General features: G+C 46.8%; 1 protein-coding gene across 1 annotated transcript; it reads left to right on the forward strand.

The window, feature by feature from the left end:
- The first annotated feature begins 989 nt into the window (after positions 1-989).
- Positions 990-15,300, forward strand: LOC121055301 (NADH-ubiquinone oxidoreductase chain 4-like). The gene is made up of 4 exons (XM_040527358.1): positions 990-1,041; positions 7,529-8,116; positions 11,577-11,999; positions 14,813-15,300. Exons 1-4 carry the CDS (start codon positions 990-992, stop codon positions 14,899-14,901), a joined length of 1,152 nt encoding a protein of 383 aa, XP_040383292.1. The 3' UTR covers positions 14,902-15,300.
- Positions 15,301-24,712: the final 9,412 nt, after the last annotated feature.

A 24,712-nucleotide genomic window follows, 5' to 3' on the forward strand; every position in this document is an offset into this window, starting at 1 on the left:
TCTCGATCATTTACATGGACCCACTTCTCATTCCATTTGTGGGAATTTGATGATTTATAAACCGTCCCCAACGAGCGAAAGGTTCATGTTTGAACATGATGAATCACTTCGTGCCGACCTGTTGCCCATAAACTTTCCTGCCTCATATGAGAATGGAAAACTGGAAGATTTTCTGCGTCGGTGGATGAAGAATCACGAACATAAGAATTTCAGGTTTAGCATGTTCCCAGAAAGAAGATACTTTTTTTCCATTCGAGAAACGAGGAGCACGACTGAAGTGGCTATACATACAAATCCATTTACGGATCTATATGCTCCGATTGGAACTGGAAGTTCCAGAACTGGCGGCTGGTATACCACCATAATGAAATTGCCTTTTCTTTTTAGTATTCGGATAGGATTTCTGTTGGCTTCATCGGGGGGCTCGCGTAGTTTGTTACGTCAACTCCAAAAGGATAAGTTGCATTGGAATCGAGAAAGTTTCGTTCATAATTGCATAAAAGGAGTAAAAATAGTGGCTGCGGCGCGTCGAGGGTCAACCTTGATATCGAATAACCTTTCGAGCCTTCCCCAATGGATCTCTATCCTCCTTTGAAACCAATAGAAGTTCACTGACCACCCCTGTTAAACATAACCCAAGGTAGGATCGAGAGGAGAAGAATAGGACACTTGCTAGTATCATAACCTCTCGATGGGAGAATGAAACCATTAGATTAGTGGAAAGAAGTGCGAGTATAATAGGTACCTAAAGTGAGGAATCCAAGGAATGATCGATTTCTGTGATGGATGGGAATCCTGACACTTATTCGGCGCATTCTTATCTACCACACCGGCAAGAAAAGAATCTCAACATAGTGCAAAAATAAATTTTACAATAAATAGAGAAAAGTGCTCACCCCTCCTTTCTCAGTGAGAAGAATATTCCCACATATACATGCGGAAGTCGGTCGAGAGCACAGAGCCGGCAGGAGTACTTTGCAAGTGCACCAATGCCAAAGCTGGACCTTCCTGTTTTTGCTGGTAGCAACCCGGGTGTACCAGGTTTGGGTCATCGATATGGAAGCAGCTAGCTCACTTTCGTTAAAAGCAAGGGTTAGGAATTACAACCGTCTTTTCGTTCTGTTGGCAATCTTTTCAACACCTGCAAATCAACAAGCCTTTGCCGTCAATGACAGATACAGATTCTCCGGAGAAAGGAATATCCCAAGGACTAGGAAAGCTAGCTGTTTGGGAAGATGGGAGCTATTGAAAAGGTAACGACCGTCACTAGGAGCAAGCTGCCTTGGCTAGGTAGCAATCCGCTTTGAAGCTAGCGGGCAGGGTGCAAAAAGGAATAAGCCTCTGACTAGGAAGGTCAAGCTTCATTCAAGGAACCGGGGGCTCGGCAAAAGTTGGTTCACTGACCAAAGACGACTTCTTTGTTCTTCAGTAGTTTCCTCCTTGACTAAGCACATGCTTAAAGATTTAAGTTATAAATAATTCTAGGTAGCATATAAGAACGAGACCTAAGCTATAAGCCCTATAAAAGACTGTGCTGATCGCGCAACTGATCATATCCAGCGACCAAGCAGATCAACTAGAAGGTCTCCTCTCTCTACTAGTAGGTCTCCTTGTCTGCTTTGCTTTGCCGAGGGATAGGATAGATGAATAGGTTTCTTACTTTATTGATCAGTTTGAAAGGAAAGATGAGATGAAAGCTAGCTATATTCGATCTAGTTCATTCATTGAACATTTGAAAGATGGAGGACAGATCTATTGCTTTCTAAAGAGATGTAAGCAGTACGGGAGAAAGCTCGACCACAGGGAAAAAGGGTTACTCACTAGCATGCGATATCCATCAATACGATCCGATGTCTGCGCTCAAGCCGAACCTGATATGCGAACAAACAGGGTTAGCGGAAACAGGAAATGTAGTAATTCGAGTAAGTCCAACCTTCAAGGAAGAAGGAAGGCAATCCGTCGCTTGTTCGTTGCAAGTTCTTTCCTTTCGCGCTAGTGTGCTCACTTCCGGATATGAAATAAGCCGATGAGAAGATCAATTGGGTTAGCCGTACCGTATCTACAGCAGGATCATTATTCGCATTATCGAACAGGCTGTCCCTATCCTAAGAGCTGACTTGGAGGAACAGTATTGTCCGCGCACTTCCTTCAATCAAAGCAAGGGTTGTCTTTCCAGGAACTAGCAAACCAAACATAGGAGAAAGCAGGCTAGCAAAACTAGGAAAGGGGGCAGGCAGTCGCCGTTCAAGAAATGTAGAGGTTGCTCGACCAAACCCTTCACTAGGAAAACTATGGTTTGTCAAACAAGGAAGTAGGAAATCAAGCAGAGGGCATGAAAGCAACTCGACCGAAGGGGGAGGAAGTGTTGTAGCGAGCCAGAGAGCGCTAAAGGGGGCTAAGCATATCCAATAGCAGTCCAGGGACCTCACCTCTACTCTTCATCCCCTCCTGCCAGTGAAACAAGAAATAGAGACGCGGAAGATCGATGATCTATCGATCGAAAAGGAATATGCCTCGGTTAGCAAGGATAAACCCAGATTAGGAATATGCCTCACTCTGACTAGGGTTTTCCAAAGCCGTCAGTAGGAATGATATGGACAAGGAGATTCAGATAAGTTGGGTGTCGGGTGCAGGCTAGTTGTATGCAGGACCTGATTTGGTAGTCGTAGCTTCCTGAAAGTGTTACATTTTATTGAAGGATGCAGGCCACCCACAGGTAAATGCTTTTTGATTTAGCTCATATCCCGTAGCAAATCAAGGTGCGGAGTCAGATGATTGTGAGAAATGAATGCCTCTGTGTCCGATGCCATGGAATCCGCTGCAAACTCAGTCTGACTAGGATTTGTTGACCTGAGACTGCCCTTTATCTTTCCTAGGGATGAGACAAAGTCTGAAAGGGATGGGGCTTTCACCGTGCATCAATAAGAAGGAATAGCAGGTTCACGGTAAAGAACAGAACCCAGGCTATTGGGATCGAGCCCAAACCAAACGAATTTGAAGCATTTCTTTGAACAGCACCAAATCATTCCACCTCGGATGAGGAGTAGTTTCAAATAGAAGTCAAGTAAACAGATTCAAGTTAGCCCAGTGTGGAACCTTGGAAACTAGTTCAAATCGAACTCAAATGCAACTAGGCAATCCAACTTCCATTGAAGCGGCTTCCCTGAAACTAGCTGCCATTGTATCGGTTGGTGCCATTTCTTCTCTTGGTGGCAGGGTAATAGATTCAGATTAGGCGGTAAGCGAAGGAACTGTAGGGCTTAGGGCTGCGGGTGAGCGCTACTTCAATAGGTCGAGGGGGAGGAAGAGAAGAAAAGCAGCTATTTCACCTGCTGTCGTAATAACCACAGTTTGAGGGTTTGAAGGCATAAGCGCTGCAGGGATCCTCTTTAATTTAAGAAGAAGCCACCGTAAAGAAGAGGAAACAAGGCGTTTAAGGGACACTGACTCCCATTATTTTCTCCAGGCTTGCTTTGGCTAAATCGACGGAGCCTTAGCTTATTATGTTTCGGGCGTTTAGCTAGCTTAGAGAATAAATAAATCTATCTCTAAAGGGGGAGCGGTACAACTATGTTAGGTTAGAGGAAGGTTGAAGAGAGAATAGCAAAATAGCCAGTCGGGTAGGCAAGTGCGGGTGGCTGTGGTCAAAGTGAATATGTCTTGTTTCGGTTAGCGGTTTCGGCTCTCCGGCACCGAAGTAAACTCTTTCTATTGCTGCGGGGGCCTATGGAGTTTGGGGATGAGTGCTGGCACTTTACTGTGCAACATGAAAGTTTCTTTCATTCCCCTTACTAGATCAAAGAGGGCATATGTGGGGTTTTCATATCCCTGGACCTTACCACCTTATTCTTACTTTCACTGCCGTGCCTCGCTACCGACCAAGCTACGATACTTCTTCTCGGCTAGTTCATGTTCATGCTTAAATTTTAGCTATTTACTTATTTGCTACCGAAGCTAAGGTTGGAAAGTTTCAGCCAGTGCTAGTCAAGAAAAAGGGGTTTAGAGTCGCCACCTAAAAAATCACTGAAAATTTGGAATAAATAAATAGATAGATATAAATATCTATTTATATAGTGGCTATCTTCCTTCAAGTGAGAGAGAGAATCGAGAAACCATCGCCCAAAGGCGCTTTCACGAAAGCCGGTCTCCGGGGGTAAAGAACCTTTCTTCACTCTTCCAGCCTTCCACTGGATTTTCATGTTCGTAAGGGAGGAATATGTGTGTGTTGTATATAAATAAAGGACTTTCGATTTAGCGTTGTCATTTTTACGAGGTTTTAGATAATCCAATTTTCTGTGAGATTACTTTCATTTTGACTGAATCACTTGAATCAGTTAAAGGAGACGAGGCTTCTGGCCCAGCCAGAGGGGCTGGAGAGGAGAGTTTTGACCGCGGGGGAGGCAGGTCCAGGTAACGGGGAGAATCCGCTAGTTAAAAAAAATCTTCCAAAACTTTTTCTTTAGAGATAGAATTCCTCCCGAGAACACACGAAACAAAAATATGAACTAGGTAAATAGAAATGGAAAAGAGATGTTTCCAATTCATCACAAAATCTAAAGCTTTTTCTACATCCATATGATCTACTTTAGTAGATTGGTATTGCCCATATAATGAAAGCAGATCTTGGTCCATGGAGTCCCAAGAAGGTTGGAACTCCAACCTGTCCGATGCTTTTTCGGCCAAATAAATAGAAAAGTGGGACCAGCACAATGAGCAAGCTGTGCGAAAAACCGCTTCTTTTTTCCGGTTCCGCAACAACTTGGGCGAAATGGGGTTCTACCGGGAAACCATGGTCGAGTTTTCGACCTTGGTTACTGGTCGAGCCACTGGATAAGAATCTCTGGAGATCTTTCCTCTCCACTTACTCGTAACAGGCTTTCCCTCTGTATAAGACTTCTTCCGAATGGCATAATTGTCCTGTCCTATTGACACCTCGATCTTTAAAGAAAACTGACTCCTCCTTCTCTTTTAGGATTTGATTGTCGTTGGTCCTTTTTTCACTAATGATCTCACCATAGTAGTTCGCGCGAGGGACTATCTTTTCTATCGCTTGCTTTTCACTCTCAAGACAACGGTCGGTCTCTCTATGCTATAAAGCGGAGCAAAGCGCATGGCGCTGAAAGTTAAGAAAGCTCAAAAACACACACGAACACGATGCAGGGCATAGCATAAATGAGACCGCTGATCATTTTGCTTGACCTTTTTCTATGCTTTTTTGGGGTGACTCACCAACCGACCCAGCAGTGATCGATGACAGAATGGTACGAACAAATCAAAGTCGTTGACCATTATACCGTGCCATGGCACACTACTAGATAGATTGTATGGCTCCGTTGGTGACTTTCTGATCACGGGTTTCATTTGAAAAACCCCAACGCCATTCATCTTGCGTCCGGTCTTTCATGCAAGAGTTTCATTTTTGGCCGCTACTACGTTCGTCGAAAACTTCTTGATGGCACCATCATCTCATTACCTTATTTTTTCCCTTCGACTTCGGCTATGACCAATGCCCCACCTAGCTGAATAGGCGTAACAAAGCTACCTGAAAAAGGCAAGGTGCACCTTAGATTGAAATCGACAAATTGCGTTTTGCCAGATGGATTCTTTAGAAAGATTCCCGGATAAAGTTCAGTATAATATTTAGTTAGAATCTAAATAAAGGCGCATACGTGGGCGGGCAGGGGGCCCCACTACTTCTTCATTCAGGGGGGCTAGCCTCATGACTTCCCACTGGGCGAGGGGTGCGCCTAACCCACCTACTCACTCATCAATTACGGTGTTCAGCTGACTTGCACAGAAAGACCCCTATTGTTTAGTAATTTGGCGCCCCATCTTTTTTTTGATTGACTGTTGTCAACTAATCTTTTCAATGTTCGATTCTACTCTATGTTAGAACATTTCTGTGAATGCTATTTCGATCTAAGTGGTCCTATTCTCTGTCCCGTGCTAGGAAGCATTACTCCTCTTTTCATTCCAAATTCTTCAATAAGACTGATACGATTGATTGGTCTGTGCGTTTCTCTTATTACTTTTTTGTATCCCCCTGTTCCTCGGATACAATTCGATCCTTCTACGGCCAAATCTCAATTTGTGGAAAGCCTTCGATGGCTTCCTTATGAAAACATCCATTTGTATATGGGTATAGACGGTCTTTCATTATTCTTCGTGATATTGACCACATTTCTGATCCCTATTTGCATTTCAGTGGGTTGGTCTGGTATGAGAAGTTTTGGGAAAGAGTATATTACAGCATTTCTAATTCGTGAATTTCTAATGATCGCCGTGTCCTGCATGCTGGATCCTCTACTATTCTATGTTCTTTCCGAAAGCGTGCCAATCCCTATGTTGTGCGGAGCTGAGCATCTTCTATTCGCTGGGATCAAGCTTTTCCTCTGCAGGGGCCTTGTGCAGTAAACCCCCTACGGGCGGTCCCCCGTCGTCGTAAAGTAGTAAAGGTCCCCGCGAAGCTTTCGGGAAGAGGGGTAGTCTTGTGCGTAAGCATAGCATTTCTGGTCGAACCACCGAACCACACATCTTTTTTTGGTGGGAGGGTACTCCGAGTAGTGGGTACCTCGTAGGACCTCGACCCGCCTACTCAGGTCTTGTATGGATATGCAGGAAGGGGTGCTCCTAGGTGTGTGTAGGGGGTGTGTTTGTTCGCGAGAATGGATTCCTCGTCAAGTCAGGGGGGGGGGTGTGGACACACTTGCGCGAATTCGGGTAACGGCTACAAGGGATAAAAATAAAGGAAACTGTACCCGACCAGGGATGGACGTAAACTCGTAAGCTACCGAGGGTAGGGATAATCGTCCAGGTCTTATTGTTTAAATAAAAGCCGCCCCGCCACAGCAGGCAGGTTAGTTCCTCTGTCGTTGCCGGAGAGTTCTTGGCGAAGAGACCTTAGGATAAGTTGCTAAAACAAACGGGGGGGACCCGTTCAGTAGAATTCCGAAGAAAGACTGTTGGCAGCAGGTGGAGACATTTCTTTGGCCCCCTTCCAAATAAATGCGGGCAGGGTAGAGCTCGGCAGAGGGTTCGAGAATAGGGTAGTAGGGTCCTGTCCTAATAAAGAAAATAAAGATAAATAAAGGGGCGGGTCCCTTTATGCATGCATCTTCGTACAAGTGGAGGCCGGAAAGATCAAACCAATAGAACCGCTCACATCACAGTAGTCGTAGTTGCGTAAAGGCCGTCAGTCGGGGGGCGACCATAACATAAGGCAATGACTTTCACGGATCTCTCTATCTATAGATATAACGAACGGGCGGGTTCGAAAGGTAGGGTTTTTGACGGTCGGGTCCCCTACCACTAGTCCGGCTAGCCTTCTTTCGGGCAGGAAGCAGGCCGGGCCCGACGGGCGGGCATCTCCCGCTACGCAAGCAGCATTGTTCGCCACCACCCGAGAAGCAAAAGATTCGAGAGTCAAGGCGGAAAAGACAAGCATAGTGGTCTAATGACAAGGGCCGACGACGGAAGCTCGGGACGGAGCCGTATGATGCGGAAGTCTCACGTACGGTTCCCTGAGAAGGGAGTGGCTACCCACTGGAGCTTCGACCAACCACCACCGGTCAATTCCGCTTTGGGGCCACCCCTGACTCTACCATCATTATAGGGGTATGGGGTTCGAGACAAAGAAAGATCAAGGCAGCATATCAGTTTTTCCTATATACTTTACTTGGATCTGTTTTTATGCTATTAGCTATTCTGTTGATTCTTCTCCAAACAGGAACCACCGATTTACAAATTTTATTAACCACAGAATTTAGTGAGCGGCGCCAAATCCTTCTATGGATTGCTTTTTTCGCCTCTTTTGCCGTCAAAGTGCCTATGGTACCAGTTCATATTTGGTTACCCGAAGCCCATGTAGAGGCACCTACGGCTGGATCCGTCATCTTGGCAGGAATTCTTTTAAAATTGGGAACCTACGGGTTTTTAAGATTTTCAATACCCATGTTTCCCGAAGCGACACTTTGTTTCACTCCTTTCATTTATACTCTAAGCGCGATTGCTATAATATATACTTCCTTGACCACTTTAAGACAGATCGATCTTAAGAAGATCATTGCCTACTCCTCAGTAGCCCATATGAATTTGGTGACTATTGGTATGTTTAGTCGGGCGGCGGCCGTTAGGTCACCTATTTTGAGTTATGGACACACAAGCAAGGCCAAAACATGTGTGCCGGGCGTGCGACCCATCAACCTACTAGCAATAGGGGGGAAAACTTAGCATGTCGCAACAAAAGCGTCGATTCGAGGCGTCAGCAAAACACCGCCGTCTGTTCCTAAAACAAAACCCCTTAACGCCCCGGGGCGGGCGTGGGGGACGGCCCTACGCAGACAGCAGCAGCACCGGCTCTACGAAGTCCGAATCGAATCTTTCGGTTGGCTTTCCCGTGAATAAGAATTGTTGGGCGCGGCGAAGCGAGCGCTTCTAGCTGTTTCGCTTGCTTCTTTCTTATTGTGGCGGCTATTATAGCGTGGCTGAAATGAACGAAAAGCGAGATGAACCTTTCAAATCGATTGATAGATGGCCTGATCTGTTCTGATAGATCGAAAGGGAATCTATCAATAATAAGGGTTGACCTCTTTCTATGTATTGATGATACAAGATATCTATCTATTCTGGATCTATCAGAAAGAAATCGATATGTATCTGATGGAGTCTACATCGTATGTAGAGCGCCCAAGCGCTTTTTTGGCCAGCTCAGTTCTATTATCCATCGGTCCAATGCACCGGCGCATCTCATGGGGGGAAAAAGCAAATGTAGTTAGTTGTCTTGTTGTTGTTCGCCGCCTCGACACATTCCCCGGCATCGTCCCACACAGAAAGAAAGAGCGTGGAGCCCCGGCCCGACCTGTAAGTCCGCTAACGTAAAGCGAGGAGTTGAGCCTGAACTGGCGAACCGAAGTCACTTTCGTAACCATACTTCCTACAGCTAACACGTGTCCAGTCCAGCGGGAACGCGCAGCGCAAACGAACGTGAGCTGCTATACCGAATCCCCCGCTGGCCATCGGGGACCTAGTGGTAAGGCCATGATCCGCAGGGGAAGGGATCACTCATTCTTCTATTGGGGACAGGTGCACGAACGACAACTCCAAACGTCAGACATCCGCCGCCTATACCTACCGTTTAGGTGGCACCAGCGAGATCCAGCTAAGGTAAGGAACTTCGTGTCGCGGCTGCTCCACTCCGCTGCGGTCTTTTGAACAGAACTTCGTTGCCTTCCCGCGCGCGAAACGAATGGGCGCAGTGTCGTGGGTCAGTTTTGGGGCGGGGGGCAGAGAGAGACCAGAAGAATGATTCATTTGGATCGACGAGCCATTTCGCGAATCAATAGAATGTCTCTCTATCCATATCTATTCTATCTTTATATGACGGGCCATAAAAAAAAGAAGTATTTTTTTTATGGCATGTGAGATGATCGCGCCTAGTAGCCACATATCAGCTGCGCTCAATATGCGGGATTTCCGTTGGATCTGATCTTTCGCTTTGACGAATTTGGACCTAGCGAAAGGACTCTAAGCCTTCGCGCAAACAAGCAAAGTAGAAGCAAGACGAGGAAGCGGAGCTGTCGTAGAAGCAGTAGCTTCCCCCGACAATATACAATACAACAGTAGCGACCATGAATAAAAAAGCCCCTAGTTTAACGAGTTCGCTGCTTTTCCCAGGCCGGAGAAGGGCAACTACTTATTGATTGATCGCCTTTCTTTGATATGTGTTCAATTTAGTACAATACAAACTACAACTAGATCAAAGCGGAAGGGCCACTCACTATAGAAGCTATAACTAGCCTAGCCCTAGCCAATAGTATAGTTTAGTAGTCGGCCAAACCCCCATGCTCACGACATGTTCTTGATATTGATTGAGTTGGAGGGAGTCAGAGACTACCACGGAATCCTTCCATAGTCACCCCGGTGACCTTCGTCACCAAAGCGTCACGACAGTTTCCAAGACCCCTCATATAATCTCCTGTGGGGATCAGTCGGAGCACGTAGGAATGCCGACCACTACATAAGCCGCAGGCGGAGAAAGCTCGAAGAGCTTCCCTTCATTCGCTTCGCGGGAGTCGCACACAGCACATAGCTGGAAGTCAGAGGGCCCGTACTACCTGCCTAACCCTTCGCTCCGAGGGGCCGTAGAACGGAAAGCGCCTTCTAAACAACTCGGCAGAAGGGAAGGGGCCTATGTATTTGCATGACCCCTGCGGATTTGACCCTACCTACACCCGGAGCCAATCCCCTAGCGGTCCTGCCACCACGCCGCAGAACAGGAGCTCGTGTGGAACCTTGGATTTCTGGCGTAACAGCGGTGGAAGGTATAAAAATATTACGGCCGCATAACATAGGGGCCTACGCTAAGGTCGGCCAAAATATGGACACCCGAAGGGCCCGGCGCGCACAATCCTATCCTATCCGAGCCCGTCATTGCATGCACTTCGGACAGCCGTCCGTAGCATCATAAAGAGCACCTCCCTTTCGAGGTACCCAAATGGAACGGGCTTTATTTGTGTTGTTGGTTGGTCTTTCTCAACGTGGTCTATAGCACGAAAAACCATTCTTTACAAGATAGGGCCGTTCACATGAAAGATAAGAAAAAATCTATTCTTCATGGTCGGGCGCATTTCTCCAAATCCTCCAGGATCACAAGTGGAACGCTAAGCAAGGGTGGGGAGGCTGCGAGCTCCGCGTCGAACAGAAAGAAGCAAGCAGGGGGTGGAAGCGTAGCGCGCCGGGGAGCAAGCGTAGGCAACCAAACTAAATAAGGCTAAAAAAAAAGTAGCTAGCTAGCGTTTTTAAGCTGGCTGCCTTTTCTAGCGCGCGTACTCTTCTGTGGAGTCGCACGGAACGAGCCTTGTCTTCCCTCCAACGACTAGCTACCTTTTCTTGTTCCGGTCACCCTTCTCTTGCCGTGGAAGGACTTTTGCCTGTGGTGTGGTCCAACCCGTGGGCGGAGTCGCCCTCATCCCCCCATTGCTCAGTGCTCCCTGCAGCTTCGCTGGGCTTTACCCGCGTGGACGCGGGCTTCTATAAGAGAATGAAAAGCTCTCTCTTTACAATAAAACGCGAACCGCGCGGAGCCCACCCTTTTTCGTTTTCTGCCGCCACTGGGTGGCCGCTGGGGAAACACAGCCCGGCCACCTCTCAGGAAAGGGGGGTGGGGGATGGGCCTACCTATCCCGAGGGAGCGGTTGAGAGGTTCCATATGCCGAGCCGAAGGGCAGAACTTCAGTGCGTGATCGTAGTATGTCACCTCGTCTCGTCCTCGCAGCATCGAAGAGTACCTATGCACTATGTTCCGGTTCACTGATAAGGAAGATAGAGTTGGGGTGGAGGTCTACGATGTGATACTATAGTATAGTATGCCCCGGGGGGAAAGATGCGCAACTCAAAACGGAAGCAGGAAGCGTGTTGTAAAAAATGTCGGAGGTTACCAGATCTCTGAGACTACCATCGATCCGACAGAGCGGAACAACCAGAAAAGACGTGGAGTTAGAAAGCCGTATGATAGGTGGTAACTATCTTGTACGGTTCGGGGGGTAAGCGGCGTACTCTGGGGGAATATTAGGCTCTATCGAACATACAGGGAATTGGGGGTAGCATTTTACTTATGTTAAGTCATGGACTGGTTTCTTCAGCCCTTTTTCTATGTGTTGGTGTTCTATATGACCGACATAAGACTCGACTTGTTAGATATTATGGAGGTTTAGTGAGCACCATGCCGAATTTCTCTACCATTTTCTTCTTTTTCACTTTAGCCAATATGAGTTTACCCGGCACTAGCAGCTTTATTGGGGAATTTCTAATCTTAGTAGGAGCTTTCCAAAGAAATAGCTTAGTAGCCACATTAGCAGCGCTTGGGATGATTTTAGGCGCGGCGTATTCCCTTTGGCTATATAATCGTGTGGTTTCTGGAAATTTAAAACCCGATTTCCTCTATAAATTCTCCGATCTAAATGGCAGAGAAGTTTCCATATTTCTACCTTTTCTTGTTGGAGGGGCGACCGTCCGTTAAACTACCAAAAAAGGGTAAACCAATGTGATCATGACATTGTAGGTGCTTGCGATGGGACGGATGCGACTTCCCTCATAAGTAATGGGTGGCATAGCCCGTAGCAGAAGTCCCCTTTTTTTATCCATTTCTTTATTACCCCAGAGGGGCCCGCCCTGGTGGGACCGAGAGAAAGAAAGGACGGGGGGGGGGGGGGGGGGCGACCATGCATGGCACTTCTCGACCGTGTCTCCGAGGGACAGTTGAACGAGCGACTCATGAATGCAGCCGGGTCGGACGAGCCAATAACTCGAACGTGTTCGGTCAGTTTTTTGAGCAAGAATCACAGCGTTACCTTACCTTCACCATGATACGGACTCCAAGTTCTTATGGCAGAGCACGAGGAGTTTCCTTCAATATGATGATGAGAATGGAAGGAAACCAGAAGCACGACTGGGTCTTCGTAGTCCGGGATCATACTTATATATCAGCCACAGTAATGTAAGCATGAGACTTTTTGGTAGTACCGGTGAACCAGATGGCCGCGGCGAGGGAATCTGGGACGGAGGACTCGTAATATCTCTATAGATCTGGCAAAAGCGAAAGACCCCTAACGTCAGGGGCTGACCACTGAGCTCACTCAGGCCTCGCTGGGCGGGCCTGAGTGGGTGCGAGCTGGAATTGCCATAGCTTATGGTTAGAGCAATAGGAAAGGGCCCAGCAGAGAGAACAGTCAGGATAACGAGCGCGGAGCCCGCTTGGCAGGCGGCAGGAGCTGCGGGCAAGTGCTTGCTTGGTAGGCCAACAGCCCTGTGAACCGGGCGGGGCACTCGACGAAAGGGGGGCACACTGAGCAAGTACGAAAAATTGGCCCCGCGGAGCTTTCAAAAAGAAAAGCAAGGACCACTACGGGAGGTCGAACCACGGACCGGAGGTAGTAGAACGTGATCCGCACCGGTCAATATTGGATCAAACAATAGGGGGACCGTAGCACTGACTTTTTTTCAAGACAATAGGTACTGTTCCCTACCGAGACAAGGGACACTCTCAACGGATCCCCCACGCGCTGCGCTGGGCATACCATAGTTCTTCCGTGCGTCTTTACCGTGGGTGGCGGAAACAGAACAAGAGGGAAAGACCCGGCCGACTCGCCCAGGGCTCGAGGGCGAGCCATACGAGAGTGAGTCGAATTCTGTTTACGTTCTCGGTTTGGTTTGGGCCCCTCTCGGTCTTTTGCGTATAAGGGAGGGGGGAAGGAGTCTAAATCTATGGACATTAATGAACCACCGTTGATGGACGTTGCACATGACACGATCAATTCGACTCGACGGTCCGGTGCTAATAGAAGTCGCTTACTCTCCGTCTAGCGAAGGTGCCAGGGCAGGGCTTTTTTGTAGTAATAGTGGGCGGGTCTCATGGGATTTCATCTATGCCGGCCGTCGGAATCAAACGAGGGTCGAAGGACCATTCGATTCATTAAGGGGGACGGCCCATTTGTAAGGCGGGGGGGCCCTGATGGACGACATCCCCCGGCCTCGATTCTTTTGCATAGTCTGGGGGCCGGCCGCAGCAGAGCTGCGGGGCATAGCGGCACCCTCGCCTGGCGCCATTCTCGGACCTAGCAGCAGATGGGCGGGCCGGGCCTGAATGAAGAGCGGACCAGACTCTTCTTTGTTTCAGCTGCTCCCACGCACGCAGACCGGAAGACCCCCGTTGTCCTGGACTAGACAAGTACGTAGAGATCTTCGTGGAACCGGGGAGGGAGTCTCAATCGATCTTTTCTAGGATTCCAACTCACGCCACGCACGAAGATTTTTCTATTGATAGAGTTAAGGGCTCGGCTCCCCCGACTCTAAAAGGTTAGGTTACTACCAGCTTGCCTCTACGGAAGAGGTGTACTTTGTATTGTCTGGGGGTCATATAGATCGGAACCCGGAGCGAGTTGAACGAAAGCCTTACCCACACAGCTACAACTACTGGCGCGTCAAAGGGCTTAGGATTCTAAGGTAGGGGTGGAAGCCGTGAAAGCCTTTGGTACTTTAGTAAGGCGAGCAGCCCTTAAACAAAATAAAAGGCGCGACCATCCCCCCTTCCCCTATTTTTTAATTTCATTCTCTACTTGGCCCGCCTCATGAAAAATGATAGGCCTATTGATTCGAAGTAAGTACGAAAGGGTCGGTCAATAGCATAGCTATTTTTTTCCTTTCGAAGGAAAGGCCTTCGCATTCTTAATCTGGTAGGGCCGGACGGCTTTGTTTGCCCTAGCTTGGCGAATCCGCGCCCCTGACCGTTCTCGCGAAGTCTTTGCAACGGCTGGGAAACCAGTCTACGAAGCGAAGCCTATTGCCACGCCGACCATCAAATACGAGATTGGGCCCCTTCTCAAAGATGGAATGGCCCAGCCCAATAAAGGAAGGTTAACGTACGCGATGCCTTCCATTTGTACGAATCGCGAACATACCCGACCGGACGTAGAGCCAAAATTCACTGGCAGACCGAGTCGGGCGCAGGTGCCAGATCCTTAAAGTAAAGTCTCTATCAGCCTAGTGTACCAACCACGTGGTACGACGGGCACTCAAAGACCTGGCGAATGAAGGCCCACCCCACCCAAGAGCGCTTATGTCATATGGGAACTCTTGGCTGGAAACAATCCTTATGGTTTTGATATCCGGTTAGAATAATAAGAAAGAATCTAAGTCCAGGTTGGTTGGTGAGCCTAGTGATAGGAGACTATCTAGCTTGGTTCGGGGAGCACTTGTTGGGTTTAAGATTAGTTTTTTGCTAAATGTTACGGCCTAAATGCTGAACTATTGACCCTACTTGTTCGGATGGGTGTTCACCCCAAAGTGTTCCCGGATTGCATGCATACATCCGTAAGTAACTTAGTGCAACATGGCAAATTTCATTGAGAGGAATTAGCAAAGAAAAGAAATCTTCTTTCTGGGTTTGAACCTAAAAAGAAAATAAATCAAAACAAGAGAAAAGCAGAAGCGAAAGCTCGAGTCGAAGAGTGGAGGTCGCTCGGTAACTCGAGTCGATCAGTCCCATTCATTCTTGCCCGAAACAAGTGGGCTATTCATTCCGGTGCCACCTTTGTTCAATCGAGTCCATGTTCTCTATTTCCCAAAACCCATTCGTTCGCCGACCCGAGGACCAGAGGTTGCTTGCTTGGAATTGGGATTTCTACGGAGCCCCTAGCATTGGTAGTGGTACTCCCGCTAGATACGAGAAATCCTCTCTTCTATTACTTCACAAGTAGTGGATAGGCCCCGCCTTAGACTGCCCCCTTCTTTCGGGGAAGTACTTATTTACGTAGCCTTTCATGCCCATGCCATTGCTTTGCCTTCGCTTTTCTTCCTCTGGGCATCAAAGGAGGGCGTAGACCAATATTTCATTATAAAAAGCTCTTCATCGCTCGTCCTTAGGAAACGGACTCGCTTCGCTAGCTCTAGGCGAATTTGCAAAACAGGGAAGAAGGGTATTTTATTTCGAAAGTCAACCGTTCCCGTAACCTGAACCGAACAAGGAAGCAGGGCGTAGACCCGTTACTTCTTACTATGGTGGAGGGGATGCCATTATTCCAATGCGTATTGACTACGTCGTAGGAACAGCGATAGCGGTATCTTTTGATAATTCATCAGTTGTAGTTGGAAAAAGGAACGGTAAGGCCACTAAATCCTATTGCTATTGTTGACCTAGCGCCGCTAAAAAAGGATTCCTCGGCGGTAGTTCCTCAAATGCTATCCTCGGAAAAGGTTGTTATTCAATAGTTGTTGCCGGTAAAGGAACAGCGGAACGGGTATCTTTAGCAAAGCAAAGGCTTTGGTTGAATCATATTGAGTTCCGGGTAGTAGAGTCCTCGGCTTCGATTCTTTCCAACAACGGTACGGTTGACTTTCGAACAACGGCCACGGTGTTGGTTCCTACTCGATTGATCGGCTTCCTTTAGCTTTGTTACGGCATGTGTAGAACCATTCGTAGTAGCGTACGTTCCCTACGTTAATTGATAGCGCTAGGTGATCATCGACAGCTTGGGCTAGGCCACGGCTCGACACATCCTCCGATAGTCCCTTTTCTCGGCTTAAAACCAATACGAATTGCTCCTATGATTCCCAGCGCTAGACCAGGGCAAGGGATCTATTTGTAATGTCATCCCCACAGGATGAAATAGAATAATGCTATCCTACGGCACGGCTGTGGACTCACCAAAACAACAATACCAACTTTCCAACTTTTGATCAAGGGAACCCCCTTTCTAAATGGCGGGAACGGTACCAATGGAAATATTCTTTTTGTTATTCAATAGCTTTCATCAAATGAAATCCTCTATCGCAGCATCCTGACTCGGTTTCGGAAAGTCGGAAAACAGGTACGGTTCCCTACTCGGGGTAAACTTGGGAATGGGAAGCCTTTCCAGCACCAGCTTAGGCCAATACGACGTAGTAAATACGATTCCCAGCGCTTTCATCCAATGATGCTATCCCCACGAATGAAAGAAATAAATCAATTAAATAGTTGTAGGCTCCTCTTTCGGATTCAATAGTAGTAGACGGCTGTAGTTCCGAGATATCCTTCCCTGCCTTTTCAATTAATAGCTCGGATTCGTATCCTCGGGCAAGGGAAATATGCTTAAACCAAGCTTCCCCCTTTGTTCGGGTACTCCTTTCAGGTGAGAGGCAGGCGCGAGGCTAGGCAAAAAGAGCTTTCTATGACCTCGCCGAACTGAGACGTAGGTAATAAGCAAATTCCCCTTTGACGACATCCCTTTAGTTTCGTACGTACTTCCCTGTTTTCCTAGTTCGGCTTCGGGTCCATCCTCGCCCAAGGCAATTTACAATATACGATTCTATTCCTACGAATAATAGGATTTATACGAATTATCGCAGCTATCCACAAATGAAAGCTATTTAATCCCGGCAATCAACTATAGGGATTCGAAATGCTCATCAATCCTTTGCTTCCTTCGCTTGCGGCAGTAGTTCCTCTACGGGGACGGTTACGGCTACGGCAAAGAATCAGCAATTCAAGGAAATCCACTACTGGTTATTGCTAACGGCTCCTATCCCTAGCGCTATTGAACGGAAGCTTTGGCAAAGAGTCATCCCCACTTTAATGAACTTCCTCAACGGGATTCCACTTTTCCTCTCTCTTTGATCGGCACCTCGTTCTCAGCCGTCCCTTCCTTCAATTAATTGTTTAGGTTTACTTTGGCGGAGCATTCAATCCAGGTGTGGGAATCATTCCGACATCATGTATTTGCCCTAGCCTGTTGGGAATGTAGGTGTCCGAGAATGAAAGCCCGGCAACAGAGCAGACCGGAAGAAGTATGTACCTCATGAAGCAAGGACTAGCCAGAGCTAGTAGTATGGCCACATTTGCAGGATGAATCCGTTCACTGCCAGCTTCTCTATCGCACTGGAAGACAGCCTAGAAAGAGTGCAAACTGGAAGCATAGATCCTTGAGAAATAGAGGAGCTATGAGTGCTGTCCACAACCTCTAATGTTCCAAAAGAGATAATCCGTCACTCGCACCAGAGACCTCAGTACCGTGCTAACTCCATAAATTTCCTTCTTTTGATAATGCTACCCACACAGTCACGGCTCCTATCCGGTCACCGGGTTAAACAATTGATTCCTCTCAACGCATCCCCGCGGTAAAGAGCTAGTCGTATTCTTTTTATAATTCTCTAGTTGTATTCAAGCAAGAGTCCTCGGCATCCTACGAAAACATGCGCTAGGAATATCAATAGCGTTAGCGTTAGCGTCCTGGCCTTTGCTTGGGGATTCCTCTACTACCGAAGCGAGGGGGGGAAGAGCGAGTACTATATTTCGGATTTTCTAGTTGTATACCACAGTTCGGTGATTCCATTAAAAGGTGGGTACCCTTATCCCGTTAAAGGTTTCGGCTAAGCCAATTGATCTGCACCTCGGCTAAGGAAATATTAGAATAAATAGAGGTACGAGCGGCTAAGGCTAAGGGGAACGCTACCAATGCTAGGGTCTACTTTGAACAAAGTTAGTTTCGTATATGGGCAAAATCCTTACCGATCATTTTACCTTGGGACTTGCTTGTCTTTTTTGAGAAAAGTTAGTTTCATATAATGGAAAAAGTTGTAAAGCTTATTTTACCTTTGGATGTCACGGATTTGTTGCGAAAAGTTAATCTCATATAGCTGGGAAATTTATAGCCTAGGCTTTGAAACCTTGGATGGCGACTCCACCAGGCGTCAGTAGTCATTGCTTTCTGTGGATCCTCTAAACGTTAGTAGAATAGTTCTCCTTGACACACCGATATCCCAAAGATCTATAAAGTGGATCGTAAAGGTTTCGGCGAAGGACAACCAATATATATTATCACTCCTTTCACTTCCTGACCTTGAAACTGGCTAGCGCCTTTTATGAACTCTTACCCAAAATCTCTCATCAGCAGAAGGGAGTTCCACTGGGGCGAATATTCCTTGCTAGTTCTTGCCCAATCCCTTGCCTTTCTGATATGGGCTGTTCAGCATAAATCTTGCTACCATCTTCGAAGCTTCAGACATCTTTGGGCCCTCAGAAACAGAATTAGCATTCCAAATTTCGAGTGACTGGAAGGAAGTCTCAATAGCTTCTTCAGCGGCTTCAATATACGGGAATGCTGCAGGTTTAGTGACAAACAAAGTCGATTTTTTACCACATGGCCCTCAACAGCATACTTTACTCTTTGATGCGGAGAAGACGGGGCAGCACCAGACGTGTGAATCCAAGGCCTTCCAAGCTGCATACTATAAGCCGGGGGATGAGTCTATTCTGTGACCATACATTCCGCAATGGAAACAGACTGGATGAAATCCCTCATACTCAATCCTTAGACTTGACTAGAGGAATCTCACTATCAGGAACCCCTAATGGATTGGGTGCGCTAAACCCGCGAGGACCATTGCTGTTTGGATTGCAGCCATAAGCATTGCCGTAGCGCTAGAGCCTGCCGGGAGAAAAGAAAGTCTCATGGGTCTCTCCGACTCAGATTAGTGACATAGAGAAGAAGAGAAGATTTTGTCCATTTTAGCAGATAAGATAGCAGCAGAAGACATTTTTTCCATTCCTGCTTGACTGCTTTCCTAAAGCAGCCTAAACAGGATCAATAGAATATCACACATGCGCCATTACTATGCCTCACGTTCTAGTTCTAAACGCAAGGAACTTACATATATTAGTATAAGAATAGGAAAGGACCTGGAGCGGTAGATCCGCTCATCCTGGCTTCGAATCCTAGTTCAGTTGCCACGGGAACCTTAGCGCCGCGTGTGTGTTGTGGGAAGGTCCTCCAAGAAAAAGAAAGAGGCATAGAAAGAGTGACAAAGCTCAATCCAAAACATGAAAGCGGAATCACAACTGTCTCACGAAAGAAGGGTCTCAAGCAGTGTGTTCATGGTCACTCCAAACATAGGATTTTCGGCATATACTCTTGAAGTGAAGAGTAGCTTTCCCTTTCCGTGCGCAGAGGGGATAGATTAAGTATTCATCTGCTGGTAGAAGGCTTGAAGGTTTAGCGTAACCCAGAATAACCTGTTGGAGGAATAACCGTTGTTAGGTGCCTAGCCTGTAATGCTTGCAAAGTCGCTAGGCGGGGTGATAAGATGAAAAAGGTAGTTATGTGCATCTCAATAGGCCTACTCGCCTTAAAACTAGACCCCCAGGGGGTCTCCCGGCTGAAACAAATATGCCCTATTTTCCGATACCTGATCAGTTGGTGTGGACAAGTAACCCTGAATCTGGGCTGTCGCTCTATATGCGAAAGAACGTTCTTGCTTTCACTACTCACCTTGCCCTTTAGCCCTTGCCGGACCGCTACCCAGGTTTCCAGTCGTTTCGGCTACTGCCAATATTTTTGGAGGAAATAGCAGTTGTCCCAGGATCCTTCTAGTCGGGGGAGAGCCTTTATTACACCTTGAAATAAGGTAACGGGGCCCACCATATCCTCGATATTTGAGGGCTTGGAAGTTCAGCAGGCACTGGTATCGTCACTTCTGCTTTAACCAGATCCAAAGCGTCTAACTGATCAGCATTGCGCTTGTCAAAGGAGTTCAATGCTCACTAGACGCATAAACTGAACTAAATAAGATAGTCTCACTCAATTGACTATATCAAGATGGGCTTCGCTTACTTTCACCCTCATACCTTGCCTTTAGCAGCCGCAGGCGGCTTACACTACGTATAGGCCAGATTCAAGGAGCGCTAAAACCCGGATTCATTCTTTTCAATACTCTTTTGAACTCAGTTAGAAGAAGATGTCATGCCAAACCAAATAGTATAGTGAAGTTCGGTGACAATGCTCCTCAAACTCTTCCCCCGGCGGGTAAAGACAGAGAAGGGCGGCGAGGAATTGGTCGACTCAGTAGTATAGCCCCGATCGAGAGATGGTTTTGACCTCAGTGCGGGGAGGAGAGGCTTTCTCGGGAGTAGGGTATTCTAAGGAACCGTACCAGTTTTCCTACCCGAACCCTTAGCAGCCTTCCTAGGAAACGGACTAGCGTCGCTCGAGGATAGGAATATCTCTTGCGCTAGGAATTGATCGCCCCTCGCTATGGTACGAGACCTCCACCAAAAGCTAGTATTGGAACCATACCTCCAATGGGATCCCCAGGAAAAAAAGATACGAATCTTTGAACGGAAGCCGTTCTCATATGCATAGATGCTCCGAGAAGCTTCTTTTAGTTAGCCAAGCGGGTCATGCGGTTGGTATCAACTCAAGAGACGCGTAAACGTGCCCAACAAGGGCTAGGTGTGGTAAAAGGGTATGCGGGTTGTTGTGTCCTTCACCTTGCTAGTAAGAGTGGTATCCTTATTGGCAGCACCACCCCATTTCAGTTTCTGGATTTGCGGAATGATTTGAACAATCACATCAACATTTCCTTTGCCCCCCTATTTTAAAACCCAATCTATTCGGTTGCCTTCCCTGTTTCGGTACGGTTTTCCTTCAATACCACTCCTACGATAGAGGGTGATATGAGTACGAGCGAGATATGACTATTCCTATTCCTATCCTTTCATCCTTAAGCGAATGCTGGAACGAAAGTAAGGTCTTCCCTCGAAGCTAAATGAAAGCTAAGGGTATTGCAAATCAACTAATTTCTAGTTTCCTTTGCCGTCAAACAATGCTTGGGTTTGCCCAGAACTCGGTTAACAAGGGTTGTCCCAGAAGTAGGAATACTAGGGTTGTTTCTTGCTTTGGTTGAATCAACCCTTCACTCGGATAGGGATAAGGCTCTCGGCTCATACTTTCGACAGTTTCTTTCCTACGGGTCATCTCTGTATAAGCAGGGACTCAGTCGGTGGTTAAAGCACCAAGCATTCATCTTCTTATTATTAAGTGTGCTTGTTAATAGACACCTTTGCTATGAGCGTAGGAAGCAGCAGCCTTTTTTCATCGTACGTCAGTAGCTGCTCTCTTTCAATTAGTTTAGTTCCATGCTAGTATCAGTTAAGTCAGTTAGCAAGGGCGCTTAGCTTCTTATCATTTGCTTTCTTAGGGAATAGAGTGACGTGCACTGGCACTAGATGAGCTTAAGATTTGAAATATACTTGCTTAAGACTTTCTTATACAATTGGCACTCCAAGGGAAGATCAAGGGATAAGCACTCACTATAATCGGGGTGAGATCTCGTAAGAGTTGGCACCCTCGCCGCTGGCTTACTAAATGTAAGAGAACTTGCGGTGAAAAGGGTACTCCCAATTGCTGTAACAGAACTCGCAGGTAGAAGAACGAACTTCCAATGCATCGAAGCTTTCTACTCCTGCTTGAATACTTGCTCTTGCTCAATGGCCGAAAGAGAACTTTATTTAGTAAAGCACTTTAAAAAGCTTTCCAAAATTGGCTAACTGGATTGATTGTCCCTTGTTGGGACTGGAGAGACTTGTGCAATTGGAGGGGCACTTTCACCCACAGGCTCGTAAGGGGAAGGGACAAATACCTTTACTTGGTCTAACAGTCCAAGAGCTCTCACGGTAATTGGATAGCTGGAAAGCTGGCTTGAACCAAGCCAAAAGGCGGTGTGTCATCACCTTGAACCAATGAATTCTCAGATTACTGGCAGTAATTCGTTCATTTCAATGAAAGAGCAGGTAGCTATAAGTTTCCCCACTCTAATAGTATTTTTGAGATTAAAGCTTATTTCCTTGAGGATCGCAACCCGAATCTTAGGATAGTCTACTTTCTGATAGTATAGGAATAGCAGTCACAGAGGGAGGATCACAAATAAGTGTATTCTTACTAGATGAGACATCTTCTCTATTCTTACTAGAAGAGACATCTTCTTCATTGGGTCTCGACGTGCATCACCCACCACTGTAACAAGCCTAGAGGAGGGGGTTTCACTTTGCTGACGGGAGGGCTAGTTATGTTCTCACCGAGCCACCTTACCCGGTAGTATTCAAACGGAGAACAGGAGAATAGAGCCACAAGATGAGCATTTTCGTTGATCTGGATGCCAGAGGTCTAAAAACACAATCAAGGGTAATTAAACAATGTGCTTATGAAGCGAGGAATGAGGTTAGCTGTGAGGTCTCTCAGTACCTAGATTCGTGGGTGGAGCCGTAGAAGAGATTCTCTTTTTTTTCTTTGCGCGAGGAATCAGTCGATCCAACCCAGCTACCTTGTAAACAACTATACCTTGACTTGTTGACCCAGTGAGTAACTACTATCGTAGCGAACCAAAAGCATTCACGCTTACCTTTGTAAACTTTTACTTGACTTGGATATTACGCATATCCTTCCTTCCCCTTATCGTTATACTTCCGTGGTTAATAAGATTGGATTCCGTGCTTCTAGTTCTTGGCTTGCTTTCATAGACAGATTTATCCTATGTTTGCTCGCTTCTGGTTGGGACTTCCCTCGCTATCCTTGGGTTCTTCCTAAACTTCCTTCTTTCCGAGGGGTGGACTACCTGACCTGGGCCTGGTCTATTCACCCTGTTCGAAGTACCCTTCCTAGTCCACAGCTCGACTGCTCGTACTCCTTGGCCCTGCGGGGCTGCTTCTCCCTTTCTTTGAACCTAGCTATCTGGTTTGGCCCAGCTGCTTCCTACCTGTTAGCTATTCCCCCTGCTCGAGGTCCGCTATCCGCATATCAGGTTCGGTGGACTGGTGCGTGGGTCCTGCTAATTGGATTTGCATAGGATGGTCCGTGAACCAAAGCAACAAAAGTTGTTCCCTGAGTCCTTGCTTTTTTACTAAAACCTTACCCGCTGCTTGCTTCCTTGAAAAAACAGCTATCCACCTACTAATCGCATCCCTAGTTCAGCTTCCCTATCTTCCCGATAGAGCTTTCTCCTCTCGTTCATAGACGGAAGTGAGCGAGCCAGGTCGGAATTCCCAAGAATAGTCTTAACTTGACTCTCTGACAAGGAAGCTATGATCCGTTCCTGATACCCTGCCTGGGCATCACTCACTCCAAGAAAGCAGATCTTGTGATAGCAGAAAAGCCTACCTCCTACTACTTGTTTGTGGGAAAGAGAAGACTTTACGAGCAAGATCCATTCATATCAGAGTAATAAGAAAAAGTACCAGCCTAGTTCACTTATCCATCATCAATCCTGTTCGTAAGTGAGCCTACGAATGAAGATATGGGTAAACCTCTGACTAATTCACATCCAAACTCGTAAATAGACAACAGACGACCTTAGTTTACGGTTGTAATTCCCACATAATTCTGTATTCGAATATACAAACATGGAAAACCCGATAGCTGATAACCGACGAGCCAGATCACGGAATGGATACGAAATCTAGAGGCGGCAGGTAAACTAGGGAAACAGAAACTATTGTTTTTGGTGAATTATCAGTGTGCAGATGAATTTCATCCACAGCTATTGAAGAAGCTTTTAGAGGGATATCTTGTCTTGTCGGACTAAGAGCTCTTATCTCTTTCTTTTCCCACGGTAACTAGAGATTGAATAATAGAAGCCAGATTCAATATCATAAGAAAATAGAGATTGTAGCGTAGAGTCAGGCTATCCCATGTTTGCAATAACAGCTTTGGGATCTTTCCTGTTAATGATGAATAGCTTGCCTCAACAGAGAATCAGAATTCTTTTTATTCGGTATAACAACCTTAAAAACGAATCGATCTAGATGCCCCGCTCTTGCCATCTTTGAAGGAATTGAATCATCAACCACTCATTTAGAAGCCGCTCATGCAACAACGTTTAAGTCAATCCTTCAGCCCTTATTATTTAGTCTAGTTGTTGGAGGAAATGCGCCTTGAACACATTACGTATACTAGCTGAGCTTTCTCCCTAATCGTGACTAGTTGTTATTCGTTTCGATCAATTGTCCCCCCAGCCGGCAATGCCTCAGCTTCTCAAAATCTAGGAAGTAAGTTCTCTGAAAAAAAGTCATCATTATGAAAAGATACTAGCGCTACTAATAAGGGAAGCTACTTTTTTCTAAGAAAGGAATAAAGCTGAAAACTAAAGAAAGAGATCTGAAGTGGGTCTCGCGAGTAGTTTGTCTTGTTTCAGTCCGTACAAGAAGAGACTTTCAGGGTTGCCCAAGAAGGGGCGGGCCTATCTATTGGTGGTACTAGTTCCGCGGGAGGGGCAGGGTTTCGGTGCCGTCAGCATGGGTCCGGCTATCGATCACAAGGGTCTAGATACGGGTCTCGAACGGAAAAGTATGCTACATATTGCTCTGCTCCAGTTCCCTCTGCTTACACCTGGTCAATTCGTTGATCGCCCCTCT

The sequence above is a fragment of the Oryza brachyantha genome, chromosome 9 (genome assembly GCF_000231095.2).
Source record: "Oryza brachyantha chromosome 9, ObraRS2, whole genome shotgun sequence".
In the NCBI taxonomy this organism is placed as follows: domain Eukaryota; kingdom Viridiplantae; phylum Streptophyta; class Magnoliopsida; order Poales; family Poaceae; genus Oryza; species Oryza brachyantha.